The sequence below is a fragment of the Pogonomyrmex barbatus genome, unplaced genomic scaffold, assembly GCF_055798465.1.
Source record: "Pogonomyrmex barbatus isolate J1 unplaced genomic scaffold, ASM5579846v1 scaffold7, whole genome shotgun sequence".
In the NCBI taxonomy this organism is placed as follows: Eukaryota; Metazoa; Arthropoda; class Insecta; order Hymenoptera; family Formicidae; genus Pogonomyrmex; species Pogonomyrmex barbatus.
Window position 1 is genome coordinate 6,829,014 of NW_028297171.1, and position 24,517 is coordinate 6,853,530.

The following is a 24,517-nucleotide window of genomic DNA, read 5'->3' on the forward strand; positions in this document are numbered from 1 at the left end:
TTCTCTTTTGTGCGTTAGCTTAATAATTTGTTGTTTAAATATTATCATATTTACAAAATTAATATTTATGAGACGAATTAAGAATCGATTATACAACTTAGAGATATAAAAGAATTGTAAAATTATCTTAAACATATACTAATATTCTTAATAGTTTTTAAAATTTTTATGATATTTGAAATGTCTTCTTTTTATACAACGATATTTTCTTAAGCTTTTCTTTCCGAAAAATAAATCTTATTTTTATGTCAGCATTAAATTAAATAATGTAAATATCAAAAATTTTATTATATTCAATATAATTAAATATAATAAAGTTTTAAATACGCTATCATTAATAAATTAGCTTCTCCTAAATGTGCACTGACAATTACGTACTTCGCAAAGTTCACTTCTCAAAACGTTATTCGGCAACGCGATTTACCATCGATGGCCGATTCAAAGTGCTGGATTGACAAGTGGTACCTTTATAGAGTGCTCTCAAGAGATCGACGACGTGCTGAATGACGAACTGCCACTCGAGAGGATAGCGGAAGTAGGAACGACAACGCTCGGCGGGGTGCCATTTGTGTTTACAGCCGCACGGTCCTTCACACCTAACGAGGCGGACAGGAGCCACACGAGGCGTCGTGAGAGGCGTTGGCGCTTACGTTATCGAGAGAGAGAGAGAGAGAGAGAGAGAGAGACGCGTAATTTTAACAGAGTGGAATAGAGGAGCACTTGGAGCGGAAGTGCTCGAAATCTTGAGTAAGAGAGAAGCGCGTGCCTTCTCTCCCGACTCCGACGAGCGATTTCACGGCACGAGGACCCGTAAGCGAGAAATATGACCGTTTGGCCGTATAACAGGATTACCAAGCGGGATAGATTAGATTTGAGAGAGATATTTACTGGTGCCTGACCCGTGTCCCCGCATCCCGTCCCACTTATAAACCGCGATAGAATGCCGGGATTTTCGCCAATATTTTGGGTGTTTAGCTTTTGTCACGAAGTGATGGCCATTGTGGGCCTCGGGATGGGCGTGGATGGGACCTTCTCCGTCGAAAGGGAGAAAGGGAACTGGTCACTTTCCTTTTGGACCTTTCTTCGCTCGGCCAATCGCTATTTCGATCTCGCATAAAGGGTTTCTTCTCGCCGATTGACCGCCGCTCTCGAGATAATAAATGGGTCCGTTGGCTCTTTTATGGGAACCACAAAGATCTTTGTCATCAGCGTTTAGTGTTCATACGATTTACTAACGAATTAGTCGGATTAAGTTCGTTTCTATCAATAGATTAATCTTAATCTCAGTTTAACTTATTTTTTATCTTTTAATAAGATTAAGGAAAAGATAAAAGAATAAATTAAATCAAGATTAAAATTAAGAAATGTTGATAAAAAAACATTAAATCTCCACAAAATATCTTTTGTTAACATTATTATCGTCCTTTTTTTGCATTCCGTCAATATATCTTGTTTATCTATCATAACTAAATTAAAAAATTATAGCACAAATTATCTTTTTCAATTAAGTTAAACGTAACAGAACAAGATAGTGTGTGCTTATATCTCTGACAAGTCTATATATGTATAAAATATATTTTTAAAAATACAGATATTCATTATTATTATATATAAAATCGTATTTTTTTTATACATGACCAAAATATAGACAGCAATCATTTTTATCAATGATTGATCAATCATTGGCATTCCTATTTTGTAACAGTTAAATCGTTTAACTGTACCGCTTTGCAGGGGAATGATTTGTTTTCTGGTCCCGAGATAAATCCACATGCTTTTCGTGGGTGGATTAATGCGAGGGGCGGGGGCAGCGCGGAAAGGCTTATCGAGCCCTTTGATATGCGCGGCTATCGGCGATCGAGAATACGAGATCAAAGCCCATGACATCGCTAAGGTTATACCGTCCAAATGTCGCGGTAGCGCAACGGGGCTTCGGATGAATATTTCAGATCCCCTTCCGCCATTGCCGCCTGTAGCGGGTAGCGTTCGTCGGATGTCGTTCCCGCAAAGAGCATTTGCGCAATCTATTAGCGCGTTCGGAACTCTCGGGGATGAAACCCTTTTGTCGCTCGTGCGAAGTGCTTAAGCGGTTGGTTAAGCCCGATCAAGGGATGCAGCGCTCGCACGCACGCGCAATGCGCTTCTAGTCGCGTCAGCTTCATTCGCGGCTGGTCGTCATCAACAATGGCCGATAACGTTTAACCTTATTGGACTTTACAAGAATCAGGTATAATTATTATTTGGTACAATCATTGGTATTTTGATCTCTTCTTCTGCAATTGAAACAAAAGTGCAGATAAGGTACAATCATGTATTTTGAATCTCTTCTTCTGTAATTGAAACAAAAGTGTAGATAAAAATATATCGTAATAAAGATGTGTGATATGTGATAAGGATTGCGATATATAAAAACACTGAATAATAAAATTAAAAAAAATTCTTAAACGTTTTTGATATTTTCTAATTTTTTAAAATAATGATAATTAATAAATCATAGTAAATAAATTTAATTTTATAATAACTAAATTATAATTTTTATAATTTAAATTGCACAATATTGCAATATTTGAAAATTGCACAATTTTGCACAATTATTTAAAGTAATTCGCACAAGCGATACTTAACAAACTCATTATCCACGTCCAGAATGGGGACATTGGCATGATTCTCTGATAAAATCTGATAAAATGTCAAACGTGTGCGTTTGTAGAGGCCACGCGATGTCAACCGTGTGTTTGCGACGTATGCAGCGGATTGTAATTATCATTGTAATTATGGTAATCGTTTCGTAGCGTCGGGGATTCATAATCAGATAAGAGAAAGGGAGGGGGGGATGGGACAACTGGGAAGCTCGCCGCGGCACGAAATTGTTATTTCCCGACGAGAGATACACGTGGATGCCTAACACCGGGACCGCTCCACTCTGCGTTTGAAACTCCATTGTACTTCGACAGACCTACGAAAACACTCGACATTTATTGCGACAGCCGCTCATAACCGTATCTCTGTTTCAGATTGCTCGAAAACCATTGTCCGCTCGAGACAGTTCCTAATAATAACATACGTTCACCTCAAGAGCGCCATGATGCCTCTCTCACCCCGAGATCTTAATAACCATGAAAATATGTGTTACAATAACTTCGTGAAATTCAATCGTGAATAATAGATCCTTGCATGATATCTAAAAGCGAATAAAAATTATGCAGTACAATGTTCAGTTATCTCGTTGACAGTACGCTCGCATTATAGATGTTAATACAAATTTAAACATATTTTATTAAGCAAATACCTTAGTAATAAAGAAAAATCTTTATTAACTTCACTAGAATTATACCTTGATAAAAACATAATAATTTAAACGCAATTGTATATTTAAACGTGCTTTTTAATCTTTTTAAGATTATTAATAATTTTATATTTTTTATCTGCAAATTTTATATTTACTTAAGCCTCATATAATTACTTCCATAGTTCTTTGGCTTGAGATTTTTAATTTTTAAATGAAATCTTATGTGATAAAATTAAAGTAAAAATTTTGCCCTTATAAAAATAAGAACACAAGAACGAATTAAAAGAAAGAAAATTTATCAACGATACAGCCGATATCGCGAGAATCTCGATAGCATGATAGGCCTCGCCGGCGACATCGATACTATCGGACAGCTGTCGCGTGGCGCGGCTATCCGCAACAATACTTGTCGAAGTCGACAACAAAGGGTCCCCTCCACTTCGCCGATCACCGTAGAAAGGGGTTCTCCATAGAAGTCGTCAACAAAATCGTAAGAAAACAATGAACAATTGGAAACGTAGATTTATTCAGGATAAATATTTTACCTTAGTAACATGTAAGTATTCCATTTTACGGAAAGCAACATACAAAACTGTAAGAAAATTCTATAAAAGCAACATACGAAAATTAATGTAAAAATTATAACTAAGTTTCTTAATTAATAAAATTTATATAACGATTTATCTTGAAGATGATGTGACTAATAAAAGAATTACGGCAATCACATAATTATTTTGTAAAATATTGTAGAAAGAACGAGTTTTCAGTCGTTATAGTTCTGTGAAAAAATAATAACGAATGATTTAATACGTAGAGTATGTCTACGTTTTAAGCTACTTCTTTGTCGGACAGGCCATCGTCGGGAGACTCGTAATTCGCCTGTTAATTAAGCGGACGTTGAACGGCACAGGGAGATACCCGCGCCGAGCTCCCCCCGCTGTCGACCTCTCGAAGGCATGACAAGCCGAACCGATGGCGAATTTACAAAACCGCTGAATTAATCAATGTTAATGTACGCCGTGTACGCGCGTTATATTCGATCAGGGCCCCTGAAATTCAAGGGCTTCCCTCAAAATAGGGTAGAAACAGAATTTACCCTCATTGACAATAATTATAAAATCTATACGATGATCTACACGGTTAATTAGCAAAAACATAAAATTTTTGCCGTAATCTCAATTATGATAAAATATGTTTATATTTTTTAATTAATTTATGGAATATATTTACATTTGATACACACATGTTTCATATAAAAAAATGTTGTTTAGGGTTTATGAAAACTGTCTAAAATATAAAGACCGCTTACATTTTGTGGCTCGTGCTTTTTCACGATGGGAACAGGTAGGCTTAAGGTAGGCCGGCTATAGAAGCGGATTGGATTAGGATTTGGAAGAAAGGCTGAAAGGGTGGGCTGACCCAATTTGCATGACATAAACCACGTCCTCGAGATTCAATTTAGTAGCAGGAGCATACGTATACGAGTTTTCTTATGTGACATAAATAGTATAAATCGTTCTTTGATGGTCTCTACATGCAAATGTTTTTTATTACAGATTACGGAATTTGTAATTTAAGAAAATTTCAATATTTTTGTTTAAAAATTTTATTCATTTAAAAATTAATAGTTTAAAGAGTCTTATCAAGTATTACTTGAAATTAATAAAATACATTGACGGAACACCGCTATTAAAATATAACAATTATATTTTAATAACATTTATATATATATATATATATATATATCATATCTTTAAAAGAACCAAATTACAAACTTTATGAATCTCTTAATTATAGTTACTTTGACGTTAAAAGCTGCTTTTAGAAACGTTTTGCACATGGCTTTATTTCCGAGCAATTTCTCATGCGTTTGTCTTATAAAAATACCTCTGACAAGGAAGGTAAATGCGTGTATACAAGTCGTGGGCGATGATTTACTAAACACAGACTCGTTTCCGAAGACAGATGTACGAACATGTGTCTCGCCGAGAGGCGCTAAATGCGCGGCGGATTTATTCAGTTTGTCATCGGATCCACCGCACCGTGAAACTGCACGCTTATTTCTCGTATTACACCCACGTACTGTTGGGTAATCATCGTGTAATAGCCGAATAATAATTTTGCCAGCGGAAAGAAGGAGAAAGAGAGAGAAAGGGAGCCGAGGAGTAGCCCCGTAAGAATGAGGCAGACTGCCCGCAGGCTAGGGGACCAATATGGGCACCTTAAACGAGTACCCATAGTTAGAGAGAGAGAGAGAGAGAGAGAGACCATCCCTATAAAACCCCATGTATCTAACCCCACTGCGATATTTATTATTCACTTAGAATGCTCACGTTCTACTTGTTCCCCGCAGAGTTCGATCCGAGATCGGCTTACCCCTTGAGCGACGCGGATAAATGCTGGATGAAAATGTCAAATAAACGTTATTGTACTTGCCGATCGTGACAAGAACACTACAATGCAACATCGACGCACTTGTATAATGTATCAAGTTTAAAAAAATAACTACTCTTTTCAACCGAGAAAGTAAAAGACAGATAATTTATTTTACTTATGAAAACTCAAGTCGTCATAATGAATCCGCATTTTATTTACGAATTCTACGTAGCGATCGCTCTTTTTTTCATTAGCTTAGAATCCCCTCTCGGGATTTCATTAATATGAATAATTCCCCAAGACATCAGTCGATCATCTCGATCGCGACATATATTACAATATTAATAGGTAATATTTCAGCCATTTTAATTCTCTCTGCTCAGATAAGTAACGAATGTTAAGTGTAATGGCGAGATTCGCATTGGGATTAATTGTATTCATTAATTTTTGCTTAATCTGCACATGCGTGTATGTGTAATATCTCTTTTTATTTATATATTTCATATCATTATAGAAGCGTGTGCTAGCGATGGCTAGCGTTAGCGACCGAACATCGATCGCTAACGTAGAGATATGGCAGATCTGCTCAGGAGGTGTTGTCGTAAGCTTCAAATAGCTTGAGTGTCAAACACACGATTGCGCATGCATCTTCGTGGCTTATCTTACAACCACGGTTTGCATTCCTGCACGGGTTACAAGGGGTTTCCTCACGTTGCTTCTAGTACCGCAATTTATAAATGGTTTCCACTCCACAATAAAATAAGAAATTCGCCTTAGTCATTCACGATAAAACCGAATAATGCACTGAAAAGCCCGAATAATGCATTGAAAAGCCCGGTCAAGCATGCGATAAAAGAAAATTTAATGGTAGAATAACATCTGCACATTTTAACTTGTATTTTTTTCAACAATTTGCAAGACAAGTTTTTCTAAAATGTTTACGACAGGCGCAGGTGATGCATGACTATGCATAGGTTGACCATTAAAATATCATACTAAAAGGTTTTGATTGAATATGTCATTTAGATTTTGACAGACAGGTAACAGTGTTACCATCGCAACATTATTTATTTCTTAATCATTGTTGTTTTGACAATCCCTTATAATATATTCTAATCCTTTCCTCATTAGTACAATAGAAATCAATATTTACAAAAGGATCTTAGGATAAGAAAGATTTTTCTCGTTCTTCCCAACCCAGTTAAAAGCCCAGTTAAAAATGCAACTATTTTGAAAAAATATATTATTTCAGAAAAGATATATAATTTCAAATTTCTTACAGTGTGTGTGTGTGTGTGTGTGTGTGTGTGTGTGTGTGTGTGCGCGCGCGCGTGCGCGCGCGCGCGCGCGTGTATATATGTGTGTGTCGATGATATATCCTATGATCTTTTAAAAGCCCTTTTATAAAACTTAGAAATTGCTTTTAGTTTTGGAAGAACCCTTATCAAGTGAAATAAATTAATATTCGTCCTATTTCTATTGATAATATTTATATATAAATCGTTATACATAATAACTTCATATTTCTTATTTATCTACTTCTATTTTTCATATTTTTCTATTTTTAATTCCAAGAAACGAGAAAAGAACTTACTTTTATTTTTGTCCAGATCTACCTAATAATTGACAAAATTTGTGATTTGCGATTGAATCTCTGTATGCCTCTTCCACTTCACAGACTTATATTCATGTTCTTCTGATTTCACGGTCTTTTCAACAATTTCACGGGTACAACGAAGAACGCGCACAGGGGTGCCTTAGGAGGCGTGACTGCTCGATAGGTATTTAGTTAGGGGTGCCCATTGAGAAACGACAATACACATCGGCGATCGTCATTGTATAGTCGTCACGACACGACGATTGTGATGAAGAGTGCTGCACGAGCCTCGCCGGTAGCGTAGATAATTCGCAATTGGATTATCCTAAGCTATATCTGGGAATCTGCGAGATCTAATTCTCTTCTCGAAAATGGCATGCTTGGACGATCCAGTATGAATTTATACGATTACATAAACGAACATAAATAAAATCGTGAAAGTGATGTGTGTAAAGATGAGTGACTTTATTAGTTGAACGGAACAATATTCCAAAGAAAATTTGATTTACTTCTTTAGAAATTATTGTATGCCAAAAAGAAATTTATTTAATTCTGTTATGATAATAATATAGAAAATATAGTAAAGAAGAGAGTTTGTTGTTATCATAAGAAATAATTATAAGTTTATACTGACGATATCTTGTGTCGTTAATATAACAACTGAGACTTTATTTTTATTACATATTTTTATCTCGAAAATTACTTAAAATTTGAATAAAATATAATTATTTCTTTTATTTAAAATTTTATTTTATTATTTTATTTGTTGAAATAATATTACACATATTAAATGTCTTAATTATTTTAAAGCTATACAAATTGATATATAATTTCAAAAGATAACAAATTAATCTAAATTAAATCAAGAAAATTTTAATCAAAATATAATATACTTAAGAATAGTTTATACTTAAGAAAATTATAGTTTGAAAGTGTTTTCAACTAAAGGTATTACTCTGAGGATGTAATATCAAGCTGTAAAATTTCAACAGATGGTTTCTGCCCCAAATGCTTCATCCCCTTACATATTATATTGATTTTTCTACTGCGCCATCTACCATGGTGTCTTACTATCAGATGGTCATGGTGATTTTATTATGGAATACGAACATCGAATACAGAGGTTTTCAGCTCTTTCGACAATTGTATCATGTTACCAGCTTCTGGCAATGTGTGATGAAACACATAAAAGAAATATTTTCTACTCTTTCGATCATTGATAAAACTTTCATCAGATATTTTCAAATTCTCATTTGCCATCTATCAATACTTGAGTATCTTATTGAAAAAAATCTGTAATTAGGACTACCAATACATAGTTAGTATCATTAATTTAAATTAGTACCATTAATAAATGAATTATATGTATGTTATATAAAAATTATAAAAACAAGAAATTCATAATTTATATTTTTAATTATATTTTATTTTTAGTAAAAGTTATTTATTTATTTACACTAAAGCAATTTTAAATATTTAATCATTTGTAATAAGAATAGATACATAAATTATATAAATTATAATCTGCATTATTAATATGTTTTTATAATAATTTATATACCTTAATTTTTAACAATTAAAAATTTAATTAAGCTTAATCAGTAATTGACACAAAGTGTTTCAAAACATAAAATATATTCTAGCCATCTTTCCATAATATGTTTAAAAAATTCTTTCTTGAAACACATAATACTTTCTAAATTTCACATCTAAGTAAAAAAAATTGCATATTACTGTTGTCGATTATTGAATTACTGAATCGTTGCTTGTCATAGAATATAAAATAATGACTTTTTTGGGGGAATTGTTATTTTCGCATTTTCCTAACTTATGGCAAGAGTAACATATCCATTCTCACCCCCGTGGATGCGTCTTGCAGATGACCGCATAATAAAACCATTATTAAGATATTTAACATCCCATTGCGCGTCCATCAGCCACGTGAATCAAAGTATCGCCATAATCGCGGCGAACAAAAGCGCCGATTTCTCTCTCTCTCTCTCTCTCTCTCTCTCTCTCTCTCTCTCTCTCTCTCTCTCTCTCTCTCTCTCTCTCTCTCTCTCTCTCTCTCTCTCTCTTTATAGTTATGCCGGGACACGTGCCCGACATAATTCACCATTGATGGTTATATTCCATTGTGGGCCGAGCCCATTATAGTCTGTACGTGCTAGCCTCGAACAAAACGTCGAAATGGTAAATATAATACGTATCCCGGTGTGCTCGCCAGTCTGACAACTATTTTTCCCAAGATATTTCCGCGTTACTTTGTCGCCGCGTCCGCGAACGATTTGTATCGCGTAATCCCCTAATCGATCTTGCGTCACGCCACGCGAATTAATCAACGACGAATGTAGCCATCGCTGCGGAAATGAAAAAAAAAAAAAAAAAAAAAAAAACAAGCAGCAATGTTTCTCGCGGAATTGAAAAATGCAATCGAAAAAGTTCACCAAATTTTGCACCTAATAAATACTTAAATATAATTTAATTTATCTGAATTTATACTTATTAACCTGAGGCACACAATCTTTTCAATTTTCAGGAAATTATTTTTTGCTCGCACAAAGAGGTATTGTAATATACTTTCTAGTTTCTTACATATAATATTTTAATACATGTTATATAAATAATAGTAAAACAGCTGTTTAAGTAGAATCTGTTTATGAAAAAAGTCTGCCTAGATAGATAAGACCTTCTTCTACTTAGCGAGATTAATAATTCTCACAATATCGCCGTTAATTGCGCGTGTATAGACAATTGAGCGTACGATGCACGTGCCAACGGAAAACAAATCTTTAAAATGCGATGCCGCACTTGTTTACGATCTTTGTAGCATTCGATGCTCTCGAGTTCGAGTGCTCGTAAGGGTAAAAAGGGTCAGCCACGATACAAGGGGGTTGGGGACGAAACGGGTTTTGTTGCTACAGTTAACACTTGTCAGGGGGGTGGTTTTGTTTGATCTGCTCGATCTGCTCAACCCTCTCGTACATAATTTGCCAAGAATAGGATGGAAAGCGTGAGTGACAAAACTGACGATGGAGATTCGTTCATTGATTTAAACAATTGTTTTTGAAGATGGGCCAGCGAACAATGACAGACTGTAATCTCGTGCGGAAAGATGAACATGTTATTTTTACCAGTAAATTGTATAAATCTAAGTTTCGCTATTTCATAGCGACATTGCGAGCATTATAGAGTACCTTTATTTGGACAAATAGTGACGATAATCTGATAAACGAGGAAACGTTCGACCACAAAAAGTTGCCAAATTGATGCGGACCGGTCGTTACCAAACGACGAAAATAATTTCAGCCGCAAAAGGTTAATAAACTTTATTGACCGGATTTTGTTGAACGCTAGCTTGTTTTACAGATCGACTCGTCGCGTTAAAATAATGTCGCGTAGCCTCAAAATTATCGACTCGCTCGCTATTTTATTGATGGAAAAGCGCCAGCGTAAAATTATAATAAAAATTTAAGACTTCTTAAAACTTAAGTTACATTATATTTTAAAATTAAATTTACACCATATTAAAATGTAAGTCGCAAGTTTATGTAAAATTACCTGTTAAATATTTTGGCATTTTTCCAATTTTCCGATCTACGTTTCGTATCTCGTGCGATCTCTCCGCATGATCGTTTTCCGTCGATTTTATGTGAGAGAGCCGCGGAAGCGAAATCCGCATCTTGCTTCCCAACGCGATTGCCGAAGGAAAAAATAATCGGGAATCGATTTCCCGCGAAGAGTGCTGACCACGAAGAAACCCGTCGCCGATTGCTTCAGGGATTGTTTCAGATTGCTATTCGAGTGGCAAACACGTTCGGTACGGAATAACGGCAGTGGAACACGGCTAGGGCGGATTCGTCGGAGGATACAGTAGTGAAGGGAGAGAGAGGGGGGGGGAGCGCGCGAGGGGGTTGTAATCTGTATTATCCCTCGACTATTAGTGTCGAGAGGATCGAGGGTGCACGGATTACAGTTATTACAACAGATACGAGGAATAACATTATGCATGACGCTTCCCGTGTGTACCTTCGACTAGCAGGACCCCGGCAATCTCCCCTTTAAATGAACTTTAACCTGGTCTAAGGCAGCGGAACTTTCTATAAAAATTATACCATTTTGCAAGAATTGCGTTCAATTGAGAGAAATGTGAAATATCATTTACGAACAAAAAGATTATTATCGTTAAATTGAAAATAGATTGTTATAAATTTAAGACTTTTTTATTAATAATAATGTAAAATTACAGCAACATTTTCGCATTAAAAAATTATCCGCGTATTTATTTAAAAATAGAATAATATTTAATAAAATGTGATGTAACCTTTCATTATTAAATGTAGATAACAACATATCTGAGAAAGAAAGAGATATATCGACTTATATCTAATTGAAAAATTAATTTACATCTAAAAACCACCACAATAAAAATTACATTCTAATTAAAAATTATATACAAAGACTATTTTAGTCATGTAAATTTAGTCACGTAAAGTAAGACTATTTTAGTTACGTAATTAATAATAAGGATCGATATCACTGAAGTTAAACAGACAAAAGTGTTTATCGATGCTTCCCTAAAAAGTGACCATCCCCGAGACAGTAACGATACTTCGCAAGGGCGTGACATGCGATGCGTAGGGCCACCCTTCCTTTTGGCAGCGACAACACAACTGTCGGCCTATTAAACTAATTGACTGCGCAGTATGTCGACGGCCGCAGTGTTGCGTTCGGAAATCGCGTTACCTTAACGGACATATCTCATTCTCTTTCTCGTCTTTCTCCTGTCTGCGTTGCACGCACGTCGTTGTTGTGTGCGCTTCGCAAACGGAAACCTCGGCGTGTCGATTACGACCCTCGCGCGAAATTTCGCACGCATCGTCGCCCCCGAACGGCCGATGTCGCGCCCCGAGACCAAAGCTCGTTATGCAAATAGCAAACATGGTCCCGCACACCAAGCTACCAAGTGTAACGTCAATCCCCGAATCACATATTTGGTAATGTTGGATAATGATTCGGTCCAGCGAGATTCTTGGCTTCAAATCAAATCATAAAGAATGCAGTAAAGGCCAGGACAAATTAAAATCGAGTGTCGCAGTTGTGCGTAAGTAGTATGTATTTCATCGTAAATATTTTACATATTTTACTTAACACAAGTAAGAAAGATACAAACATAAGTCAGTTTTATAAAAATTGCTTTATTGTTAAATAATATATAAATAGAATATCAAGATTTTACTAAAATTTTTTTATATATTCTTCTTTAAATACAATTATTTACATTAGAATCAAGTAATGTTGTATATTAATTGAGCTATCTGAACGATATATCTTTTATAGCTCTTTTAATGCAAAAGCTGTAAAGATATAGAAAATTAATTTGCAAAATTTAAGCGGTCATAAAAACAGTAAAAATTTATATTAATGAAGTACACGCTAAAAGCTAACAGCTAAACGCTCGTTAAGAAAAACATCCCTGTTTAGATCACAGTAATCACGAGAGATTCTGAAAGGCAACAGACTAGCTGGTATCGCTTTGAACACATGTCGATCACCGATCTCGCAAATGCCGCGATTGTCGAGAGAAGCTTTCGCGGTAGCTAGTCTCGATTATTGCGGCCCACGTGGGAGCCGTTCCTCCCCTCGCTTTTCAGATTTGATCGGTATCGAAAAGCGAACTTACCACCGTGCAGCTACGGACGCGACCACCGGCAGAAAAGGGGGAGAGGAAGAGCGAGAGAGGGAGAGAGAGAGAGAGAGAGAGAGAGGGGAAGAGAAAGAGACCGAGAGAGTCGATTCTCGTGCAAATTGACCGCGTGCGGTTGAACTGGCGAAGGTAGCTTTAATACCCGACACGCGTCCTCATCAAAGCGATCCCCGGCATTGGCAGTCCATTGAGATCCGCGCGCTTAACCACTTCATCTTCTTTCGGTCTTCGGCGCGGCGTCGATGGTCGGAGCGGATTGGAGCTCGTCATCGCGCGCGATATCACGCAGCTCGTTACCTCGATCGTTCCGCCGCGTCGTTATTCCGCGGCGGCCGGCGGCTGGTAATAAAGCCCGTTTAATTTTATCACCATTCGGAAATCGGAACGTGCCCGCTATGGGTAATTGGCCGCTAACAAGGAAACATTTCGGTTCTCCCATACGATTTTCACGAGCATCGGATACGTTTCATACGGTTGCTCAAATAACAGATAACACACGTTATTTCTTTTCTTTTAATTATCTTTTGAATGAAAATTTCGTATATAATGTTATGTGTATTATGTATTCCGTAAACTGTTAAAGATTAAGATCTCTCTACGAGGCATTAATATGTCATACATTTAGAAAAAGCTTTTTATATTAAACTTTGCGATATATTATATTATCTAATGAAGTAATATTTTTAAACTATATTTAGATTAAGTAAAGAGAGAATTTAGCGATAGTTTAATAATTTATATAGTATAATCTCCTGATTTAACTAAATTTTAAAGTTAAATTAAATATGCTGTTCGTGATATACGTGATCTCTCGATGTGAAAAATTATGAAATATTAATTCCTAAATTATCTGTTTCTAGTTACAATCTGGATTACGCGGTTGAAGGACTCTTCAGTTTCAGTTTTATTTAAAAAGCGTCGCTTAATTTCAAATTATGCAATTTAATCCGTTATATATCAACGTCATCGGACGGTATGTTAGCGGTAATGTCGACGATCACAGTGGGCATTAATAAAATAACGCAGTCACGGATTTCCGAGCACTCGACTGCGTGGAGGGTGCGAAAGGTAGGAGGAGAGACGGTGGTAGCTTCGAGGGGGTGACGATGAAACTCCGATCGGACCTTATGTTCGCGCATTGTGACTTTTCATCGAAACAGAGAGAGAAAGAAAGAGAGAGAGAGAGAAAGAGGCTCGGGTAGTTCAGCATAATTGGCAGGGGTCCCTGACGTAATATTTATTACGAATCCAAGAGGGGTGGCAAAAAGAAAGATTCTAATGACCAACTGGGGTACAAACTGCACCAGCCTCTTTGCGGTTCGTTAAACGAAACCTTCGGAACCTTCGAAGGGTGCCGGAAAAAACATACGCAAATCGATCGTGATTTTTCTCTATATATATCATTTTCTTATCAAATCTCGATAAAACAATCAAGCAGAGAGAGAGAGAGAGAGAGAGAGAGAGAGAGAGAGAGAGAGAGAGAGAGAGAATCTTTCAATACAAACATTTCTAAAAAAATCTAAAAAATATCATCCATCAAATTTAATTTAACAATTGAAAAATACGAGTGTTATTAATTACGATAAAAAAACTTTGTAAATTTATGCACATTTATATTTATATAAGAAATTAATCCTTTTTGATCTTGAGAGTTATTTCTTGACGAGCTACGTCCGATTGTAAGTGCATCGTCTTCCAGGACGTAATACTGTTTGTCCCTGTTGCTAGGACGAGTTATTCTCCGTTCGGTCAAAAGCGTCTCGGCAGATCGCTCCTATCCCCCTTGCAGATCCGTGTTAAGCGGATTTAATTTGCGTCACGAACGAACAGAGATGCTCGCGCGCGTCCTTTAATCGTCTTGAATATCGTCGTAGGCGCACTCCTTAGCGACGTAGGTCCTATCGTAGGTTGTGTGCACACAGAAAAGGCGTCTTGAAAATTGTTTTTCGCAAAACCTCCTTCAAGTCGCTACCGACACATCCCAGACACATCGCAATTCGTCATTGATTCAGAAATTTATACACAACTCTAATTATTTTAATGTATTTTAGCAATTAGACAATGTATTAAGCAATTACGGAATTTTTTTTTTTTTTTAACGAAACAACTCTTAAAATTAATTAAAGAACAAGCTTTTTCATATTTTGTGTCTTCGGAGACTAATTTAATTAAATCCTTAAATTTCTTGTTACTAGGAAAATATTAATGTGGCACATTGTTTAAAAAGCTTTAAGTCAATTTTCTTAACAAACATTTGAAATTTGAAAAATGTATTTATTAATATTAACAGTTTTGAAACAACGGTTAAATCTTCTTCGATTTGCACTTTACTGGATCTGCGTACGACTGGAATATCTTGTAAAAGTCCATGTAAATGCAAGTGCGTTCGCGCGCATATATACTCTCATCTTCTCTCTCTCTCTCTCTCTCTTTCTTTCCCTTCCTCCCCCCCTCTCTCTCATCACCGTTTATATGCGCTCGCGCGCTTGTGAGTCGGGCGCGGGTATAATAATAACGTTCGGTAAGTACGTGTAAGTACGTGTTTGTAGTTACCCCTGAGGTGAGCCACCCCCGGAGAGGCAAGAGAGCCAGGAGGCCCCGCCTTCGTCGGCATGGGGTTGGTTGTCACGGGGGTGGGACACTCGGGAGGCGGTTCTTTGCTACCCGAGTCCCGATTTAGCGCTCTCGCTCATCGCGGGGGTGCCAGCCGGAGAGAAAGAGGGTGACGTGAAAGAGGCGCGCGAAGTACGGCCTGATACGCATCCCGTGCGCGGAAGACAATCGAGCTCGCTTCGCGGGTAAACCCTCGAACACGTTTCGTAGTCGACCGCGACAGTACGAGACAAGCATTGGCCCATTAGGGCGCGGAACGTTTAATAGTCGTAATTAAAGTGATTTAAATGTCATAGCTGAAGGAACGTCGCGGGAGGAGCGATTGAAGCATTCGTCGTTGGTGTTGAAGAAAGACGATCGTGATCGGCGAAATGAACATTTACCGAAAGTGAAAGAACCGTCGCCGTGATTGAGGAAATCCGATTAAGCGATTATCATAGCTGAAGAAAGTTAGTCTTTGAGCGACCGAGTTTCGCCGTCGTTGTCCGTCGCAACGAGTGTCCGTCAAATATTCAAAGGAAATAATGTTCGTCACATTCGAAGAAAGAAATCTATAAAGAATTGAATACTTGGACCGTCACTCGGTGATCGTGATTTAATTGTGAGATAGACAATTTCCATCCCTATTTGGCGCTGTTTGGCAACTGAACTGTATTTTCAGGTATGAACATTCTATTCTATTGATATTCTGAAATGTGTATCTTTTATATATTAAAGGCTTTTGATCTCTCAAATATCTCTTATATTATTTTCTATATTTTCTTGCAACAAATACTCCCTTTCTTTAATCTTAGATTTATGCTTATATTATTTCAAATAAGGAAAACAGACTCACATACATTGTTACCAGCTTAAATTTAAGCTCTTAATCACTACTGTTAAAGCTGTATTGAGACGCGAGAATAATACTAACGACTCTCGCCGAACTCGGGACAGAATCAATGTCGTAAAGAGAACCTCCCTCGGATGCTGCTAAATAAATTGATAGTCGATTCGCGCAGATCCTAAGCAAACTGGTCCCGCGGGGATACGCGGGGTCGTTGCGCCGTAGGGGTGCCAAGCGAACAAACACCATAAACTGTTTGTGCTTGGGATTAGCCGCTGGTTTGCCTCTTGTGAAAAACGCGCTCGAGGTGACAACCTGTCCGTAGATAGACTCCCCGAATGGAGATCGAGAAGAATGAAATGGTCAGATTAGACGGACACCTATTTTCACTGTAAAATGGATTATAAGTCTTAGCTTAACTTTCTTGTCATCGGAGAACTTTCTTGTCATCGGAGAAAATTATGAATCAATTCGAATAGGTAGGACCTAAAAGTAAATAGAAATATAAAAATAAAATGGCTTAAAATGGCTATTAATACGCACGTACAAAAACGTTCTCGGATAAGCTGGTAATAATGAGAGAGGGTGAAGATTATACGTGGTCTCAGGTGCAGCTAAGAAGTTTTCGAAAGTTTCCGGATGTGTTCGGAAAGACGTATCTCGCCTAATTTTTCGGTTGGCTACGTGCACACGATTTATAGCTCTATTGGACACACTTACAGTCTTTTTTAAGCGAAAACTTTGAAAAGTTGAGGGAAATAAACGTTTTTAAGCTTTAAACGATCTTTAGAATATGCTGTAAATACGTTATTTTAAAAAAAAATTGGATCTTTTTCTATTTTCCCTCCTTTGACGTTTTCATTCCTTTAAAAAAATGAAAATATTAAATAAGAACTTATTACCTTATAAATATAATATATATTATTATTGTGCGTTGTAAATAATATATAGTCATTATCTTATTAAAAGTTTGTCTTGAATCAGAAAGAGATCTTTGATGAAATATGTTTCTCGTTTATGCTGAATAATTAACTCCTTTGTTAATATTACCTTTATTCCGTCAATTTCACCTTTTTCATATTTCCTCATAATTGTCATTTTAAATGGCGGACTTGTTAAGTTATATGTAACACACGATGAATCACATCGGCTTAGCATTTGTGTAATTTTTGAGTTGTGAAATATAAATGCCGCCCCCGGGGATAACGGAGCGTGACTCGGCGCGCAAATCGGTATTGTAAAAACATATCGGGCTTGGGAAGTAAAAGATCCGTTCTCCCGGATAGAGCTAAGTACTTATAACGATCAGAGAGAGAGTGCATTCCGGTTATTAAAATTATTATCCGAGTGGCACTTAATCTCCTGATCCTCTTGACGGACTCCGATAGCAGCCCGCGGCATTGTGTTTGCCTCTGATGCCACTCTAGATGATAACATTTTAACGCGTATGCAGATACAAGACCAAGGGATTAGCGTGCTATTGACAAAGCCGATACACTTTGCTGCGAGAAGTATTAAGAATTAACAATGTTACAAATGAATTAACAAATGAATATAAATCCGAAGTGAGTACAAATCTGACTCCAACTACTGGCATGGCCGTTTAAAATCTTCTCCTCTGATATCATGTTGTAAATATTCGCTTATAGAATAATCATAATAACGGAGCAATGTAATTGATGCATCGCTGGTAATTGTAACCAATTTCGGCAATAGATAATAGATCAAGTTTATCCAAGTTCGAAAGTACGAGAGGCTCCGGCGAGAGTTCGACGGAGATTTTCTCGTAATCTAATCAGAGAGTCAGAATTAAACTCGATAGCCAGGTCCACGGATTAATTGCGGGTGTCAAGCGCAATCGCCGGCGATCCGATGACATCGATGCATTAATAGCGACTTACATTGCGCGTTTCCGTTTCGTTGTCTGTCCAAATTACACACCTGCTATTCCAATTTACATCTCCGTCAAACTCTGACAGAAGCAAAGATCAGGATAAGGGGAAGGAGGAAGCCGCTCATAAATTATGCGAAGGATTCGAAAGACGCGTACAATTACCGAGAGAAGGAAAGAGAAAGAGAGAAAGAAAAAGAGAGAGAGAAAGAAAAAGCCAGTGTCGTATTCTTCAAAGCGAGATGAAGAAGTCGAGCCGAAAAAAGAATACGCGAGGGAGGATTCCGGAAGTTGAGAGAGAGAGAGAGAGAGAGAGAGTCTAGAGAGAGATAGAAGATAGTCATGATGGAAGGACGGAGATTTAACATTGTTACAATGAACGAACGACCGAGCGAGCGAGCGACTCCCGTCGTCTCTCCGGCCGCGCCGCGTCGGCGGAGCCTCGGGATCGCAGATTGAATTGTAAAATAACCGAGAGGGGAACAATGCGCCCCGGTACAACATTGTGTTTGCATTTAAATAATCCGCGAGCCCGCGGATACGTAATCCTGAGAGCGCCGTCGCGACTTCTCGTCCCCGCCTATCCATCTCCCGCGTGCAATCCCCAGCGTCGACAGGTTCCCTCTAAGTCGTTTGCAGTGACGTTTCTGAACGATCGCATCTTGATAATTACAACGATACCGCGAGATCGTGGCGGCGCGGCAATTAATTTAATTATTAAATTCAATCGAGTTAAATTCCCGTTGCCGAGTTAAAGCACAGCTGGAGATTAATCGAAGGACAATTACAGTGAAATTACCGTCGTACCGCGGGTAGCAATATCGGGATTGCGATTGTTTAGATCAGACAAATAAGCTTAATTATTAAATTTAATTGAATTACAATTATACGTGAAATCAAACTGCTGAAGTTGAGACGTACGGCGATATTTAACTGTTGTCTGCATCAAAACCCGACTGTTTGTATTTTATTAATATTTCGTCTACATAAAATAACTATGAAATTAGAGGAATTATTTACTTTGTTTATTAGAATAATAAAATGTTTAAATATTTTTTTAACGCGATCTGAAGGATTAAACATAAAGTTACGTAAGTCGTCATACATTAAACAAAATTAGACAACTCTTCTAGGTATGTTCCCTCCGATTTGGATGACAGTTAAGTAGCTTTCGCTAAGTCGAAGAATTTCTCGCGATCGTCGCGATGATCGACCGACCGTTTGCTCTATTCGGCCTGCACTATAATTGTAAGTAGAGAGTAATTAATGCGGTCGATTCGAGTCCGATCCGTCCGACCGCTAACCAACGGAATCCGCGAGGCTCGTCGAAGCGCGGGATGGCGAAGGGAACGGGGGACGGGAACGGGGAAACTCGCGACGGCCGGGAGGGGGGGGCGAGGGGGTTGTTCCGGGTCGGGTACCGATATTGTTTCACGGTGGATGAGAATTTAATTTGCACGGTACGAAGAGAGGAAGCGATGGAGGAGGAAGAACAGGAGGAGGAGAAAGAGGAGAATCGGAGAGAAAGAGAGAGACAGGGCAAAAGAGGAGAGGCACACGTAGAAAGAGACAGAAACGGGCGCGGGGGGGAGAGGGGGGGGAGAAGGGAGGGAGAGGGAGGACGCTCGGATGGGTGCTGCCTTGTTTAAGCGTGGGTGGGGGTGTCAAATTGAATTACCCCCTCGTACCACTGCTCCCCGGGGACGTTTGCCGGAGCGCTGGCGCGCTCTCGCGCTACCTTCGGATGTCGGGGGGGGGTTGCATCGGAATCTGCGTTCGTGTGCGCGCGTACGTGTGCCAACGACACGTACATCCCCTGTATATACATGCGCGCGCTATCTTCTCCGCGGAGGCGTTTTCAATTAAAATCAACACCGAGGGTTGGCCCCGACCCCGTACCCCGTTCGCTCCTCTCCTCGTCGACGCGGATCGTTTTGATCTCTCCTCCTAATCGACGTACCTGTTTCCGCGATGCATTCTCCATCCCCCGAACCACCTTCCCGACTCTTTCACCCACCTCTTTCCCTATGAGTCTCTGTTGTCTTATGTGCATTACGTTATTAACTCAGTTATGTACAACTGTATTACGTACAACCATTCATGTATGGTAACGGCAAATTTCGCATATTACGTTATTTGACAGAGATATATCCGGACTGTTGTGTGATTCATTTATCGTTCATATTCACTCCTGTCGCTGCTACGTGCGTCGATTTTTTTTCACGAAAAAGCTTCTTGCATCGAAAATTGTTTTTGTAATAATTTAGCACATATTGTTCATATGATCCAAAAAGTTCTTGCTGCATAAGTTGTTTTCAAGAAAAATTCATTTAAAAATGTGTTTAATTAAAATGGAATGAGATGAGGAATAAATAATTTTATTTATCGTTTCATGTAATATAATTATTTGTATGTGTATTCTATCAGTCAATTGTATCTAATACATAAGCCGAAACTTTTTTATTTATTCGTGGATAAAATTGTCGGAAAACTATCAGAGTAATAATTTCAAAATAGATGAAAAATTTTTTCTTTTATCACCTCTATTTCTTAAAAATGTTCTCTTTCGAAAACACTTCGAAAATTTTTATCATGTGTTAAACTAACGGTGGGGAAACCTCCAGCCTTATTACAGGCACTTGAAATTTTTCGACTTCCTCTTCCGCTATTTTCTGCTAAGAGGATAAAGAACTCGATTCGCGGAGCCGATTCTCATTTTCGCCTTTTCGTCCGTTTTTTTCTTTATCCGATAGTCCTCATAAAGGAAGTCTCCTTGGTGAGACCTACTGAATCATTCCCTTTGAGGAAGATTTCTCACTCGTATTCCTCTTCACAAATTCTCTGCAATTTCTTGTTGCTTTGACTTATGAAAGAATTACAAGGCCGATTGACAATATATTTGCCACTTTGAAGTTATTTTTTCATGTGAATCTCTGTGTCTGTCGTAAATGTAGTATTCTCACCGTTGATTAAAAAAATTAGACGTACTTCTAAATTATCAAAAGATATTAAGAAATGCAAATATTTGAACTCTACAAATTTTTTATAAATACATGGAAAGAGAGTAGAATTTTATTACGACATTAAAAATAATCGATGAATTACATTACGTCTTAAACAACGCGTCTTTGATGCAGTTCTAGTTAAATGAATATTCGATTAACGCTAAAGCTTTTATCCTTAAAATGAATCTTCGCAATGGAAAAAAAAAAATTGTCTTGATACTTCAACTTATTTTTTTCAAAGGACTAAATCAAGAGATCAACAGGGACGCTATTGTCCTCGATGCGAATCAACTAATTACCGATTACGGAAAGAAGCCGGAAAGAAGGTTAAGCGAGAGAAACTGGATTTAATCGTCCTTAATTCTGTTCCGTAAATTTTCGAGAAACAGAAAGAGAAACAGAGAAAGGCAAAAGGAGGGAGAGAGAGAGAGAGAGAGAGAGAGAGAGAGAGAGAGAGAGAGAGAGAGAGAGAGAGAGAGAGAGAGAGAGACTACGAAGAGAGAATACGGCGCTTTGATCGCGCAAGTTTAATTTCAGCGGGTCTTTGGATTCGCTTAATCACCGCCCGATAATTAAGGAGGGCCCTTCGAGCGACAACGACGACGACGACGACAACGATGACGACGGCGACGAGAACAACTTAATCACACCTTTTAATCGGCACGTGTGTTTTTTCGAATCTCGGATCACGCTTTCGCCGCCGATTAACCAGTCATCAATGCCGAGTCCACAGAGCGTATTCAGTCAAATATAAAGATAGTAGAAATGCAACGTTTGAAAAGGTACATGGAACACATATTATATAATTGAAATAATCGACAGTTTAATCATCAGTTATTTGACCGCTCATCTATTTAACGATTAATCTATGTGTTTTTTAAATCGGGATTTCTGTAAAGACTAGGACATGTGTAAAATTAGTGAATTTGCGAAGTCGGCCCTATAATCTGCAAACCACGCTTAGTTTCCACATCCGCTTTTATAAAAATTATTATTGAGAAGCTTGTCTCTATCCTTTTATGAAAAAAAAAGGGGGGGAAACGAATATAAAAGATGATTTGGAAGCGGCGCGCGTTATGAAAAGTCGCGTTGCCGTTCGCGATTTAATTGGTCGACGATCGCGCGGCAGTCGATCAGGGACAGAGCGAAAACGAGGAAAGCCCGATTTAATTGAGCTGAATGCATCGAAACGCATCGGTACATCGAGAGGGAGAAAGAGCGCTGATCAATAAAGTGTAATAAATATAATTACAACGAGGGTGGAAGAGGTGGGAGGGCGGAGGAGAATGTTTTTTTATTCTCCCTGCGCGAGTGGAAAACGCGGAATTTATTATCGGGCACGAGCGCACGAGCGCGACCGTAAAACATCAGAGATTATAATCAATCTCGTCGATGATGATAAAAACCGCGTCGAGAGGCAAATTATTGTCGCGTCCGCATCGGTGATGCATTTTCCATTAGGACGAATAGACCCGGATAACGCAATATGCGTATTGGTATAAAATTACAAACAATTCTCAAAACATTGTTAAAACAATCACAATTTTTCGAGCAATTATAAGAATGGCAATGGAAACTACAGTTTCAAATATCCGAGAGTAGAAGAATTAGAATATAGAAGTTATAAACTTATAACATATATACGAATACATATTTCCTCCTATTTCGGACAATATTATTTGTTAGGAATTGAGACGATTTAGAAAATTTTCAATTAAATATTTTATAATACTTTATAATACATTTTGATAATTTTCAAATGTAGAATTTTTATATGAAATGTGCGACCAGAATGATTTACAATTAGTTAATATTGTTAATATTTTGTCTAAAAATTTACATCTCGATTTAATATAACTTGAATATTAAGATTATTACAAACGAGATTGCAATTAGATATTAATTTGTATTTTTCGATCCTTAATATAATCTCTTTTTCAGGATGGATGGACCGGCGGTGCTGTCAATGCCGCCGATACCGACTTCTTCACAAAAACCGGCACAGTCGCCGCAACCACAATCACACCCGAAACAGAATCAGGTAATATAAATACACGAAAATATCCAAATCTCGCAATTAATGAAATAAAATTCTAAAAATAAAACTTAAGTCAATAAAAAGAAAGACTGCTCGAAAGAGAAATAAAAAAAGCTTTTTTTTTTTTAATTTTGGCTTACACAAATAAATTTGTATATTGATTCAGAAGTTTTTTTATATTATATGTTTTATATATTTGCTTAGATTTGTATTCTTAGATTTGTATTCTTTTCTCGACAGGCAGAACCATATTACACGATATATTACACGACACTTAAGCACTAAGTTAACTATATAACCACTAGAATAGCTTTATGAATTGCCAGAATTATCTGCGATGGTAAACAGATAAGAAATCTAACTGCGGCGGGGGAGCAAACGTCCCGCGATGAACCCGAATCAGAGGGCATCGTAGTACATCTAAACCGATAGGAGTTGCAGGTGGGTACCGTGTCGCTTTACGGGATCCACATCGTGTCGCTGGTGATCGAGGGCCAAGAGAGACTGTGCCTGGCACAGATCAGCAACACCCTGTTGAAGCAGTTCAGCTACAACGAGATCCACAATCGTCGGGTGGCGTTGGGCATCACCTGCGTACAATGCACCCCCGTCCAACTGGAGATACTCCGTCGTGCCGGCGCGATGCCGGTGTCCTCGCGTAGATGCGGTATGATCACTCGCAGAGAAGCGGAACGTCTCTGCAAGTCTTTCCTCGGCGACAATGCACCGCCCAGGTCAGTGCGAGATAATCCGCGACTTCTGCAAAATCGCGAAGAACCGTGCTATTTTTATCGAGCTAGTACAAAATATCGCCGAACGATTATCTCTTTACTTTTCTACTCTCAGAAAAAAAATTAACCTTAAATCAAAATTATGTATTCTCATATATATATATATATATATATATATAAGCGGGAATGTTATAATTTTCATATAAAATTTTCATTAAAATTTTTAAGAAGATTATAATATTTTTGCTTACATATGAGAATATTTTTCTTGATTTGAGACTATTTTCTTTTTCTGTATAGTATAAAACTGTAGCGTGAAAAATAATTATTCCTAAACAAAACATACCTGTGAAGTTACATGTGTATTTACATTTAAAGAAGGAGAAAATATTTTTTCATCCGTATCCTTTATCTCTTAAAGCACTTAGTAGAGGGCTCTTCAAT

The 24,517-nt window shown here is 37.7% G+C and overlaps 1 protein-coding gene across 3 annotated transcripts in view; it reads left to right on the forward strand.

Annotated features, from left to right (window-relative positions):
• The first annotated feature begins 15,241 nt into the window (after positions 1–15,241).
• Positions 15,242–24,517, forward strand: part of fuss (SKI family transcriptional corepressor fussel) — a 29,231-nt gene continuing 19,955 nt past the window's right edge. The window contains exons 1-4 of one of the 3 annotated variants that reach the window (XM_089083134.1): positions 15,242–16,243; positions 21,546–22,086; positions 23,246–23,345; positions 23,784–24,076. In XM_089083134.1, the coding sequence (XP_088939260.1) occupies positions 22,070–22,086; positions 23,246–23,345; positions 23,784–24,076 (410 nt within the window). In that variant the 5' untranslated portion in view covers positions 15,242–16,243; positions 21,546–22,069. Of the gene's footprint in view, positions 16,244–21,545; positions 22,087–23,245; positions 23,346–23,774; positions 24,077–24,517 lie in introns of all 3 variants that reach the window. The other 2 variants (XM_089083132.1, XM_089083135.1) reach the window with 2 other exon arrangements.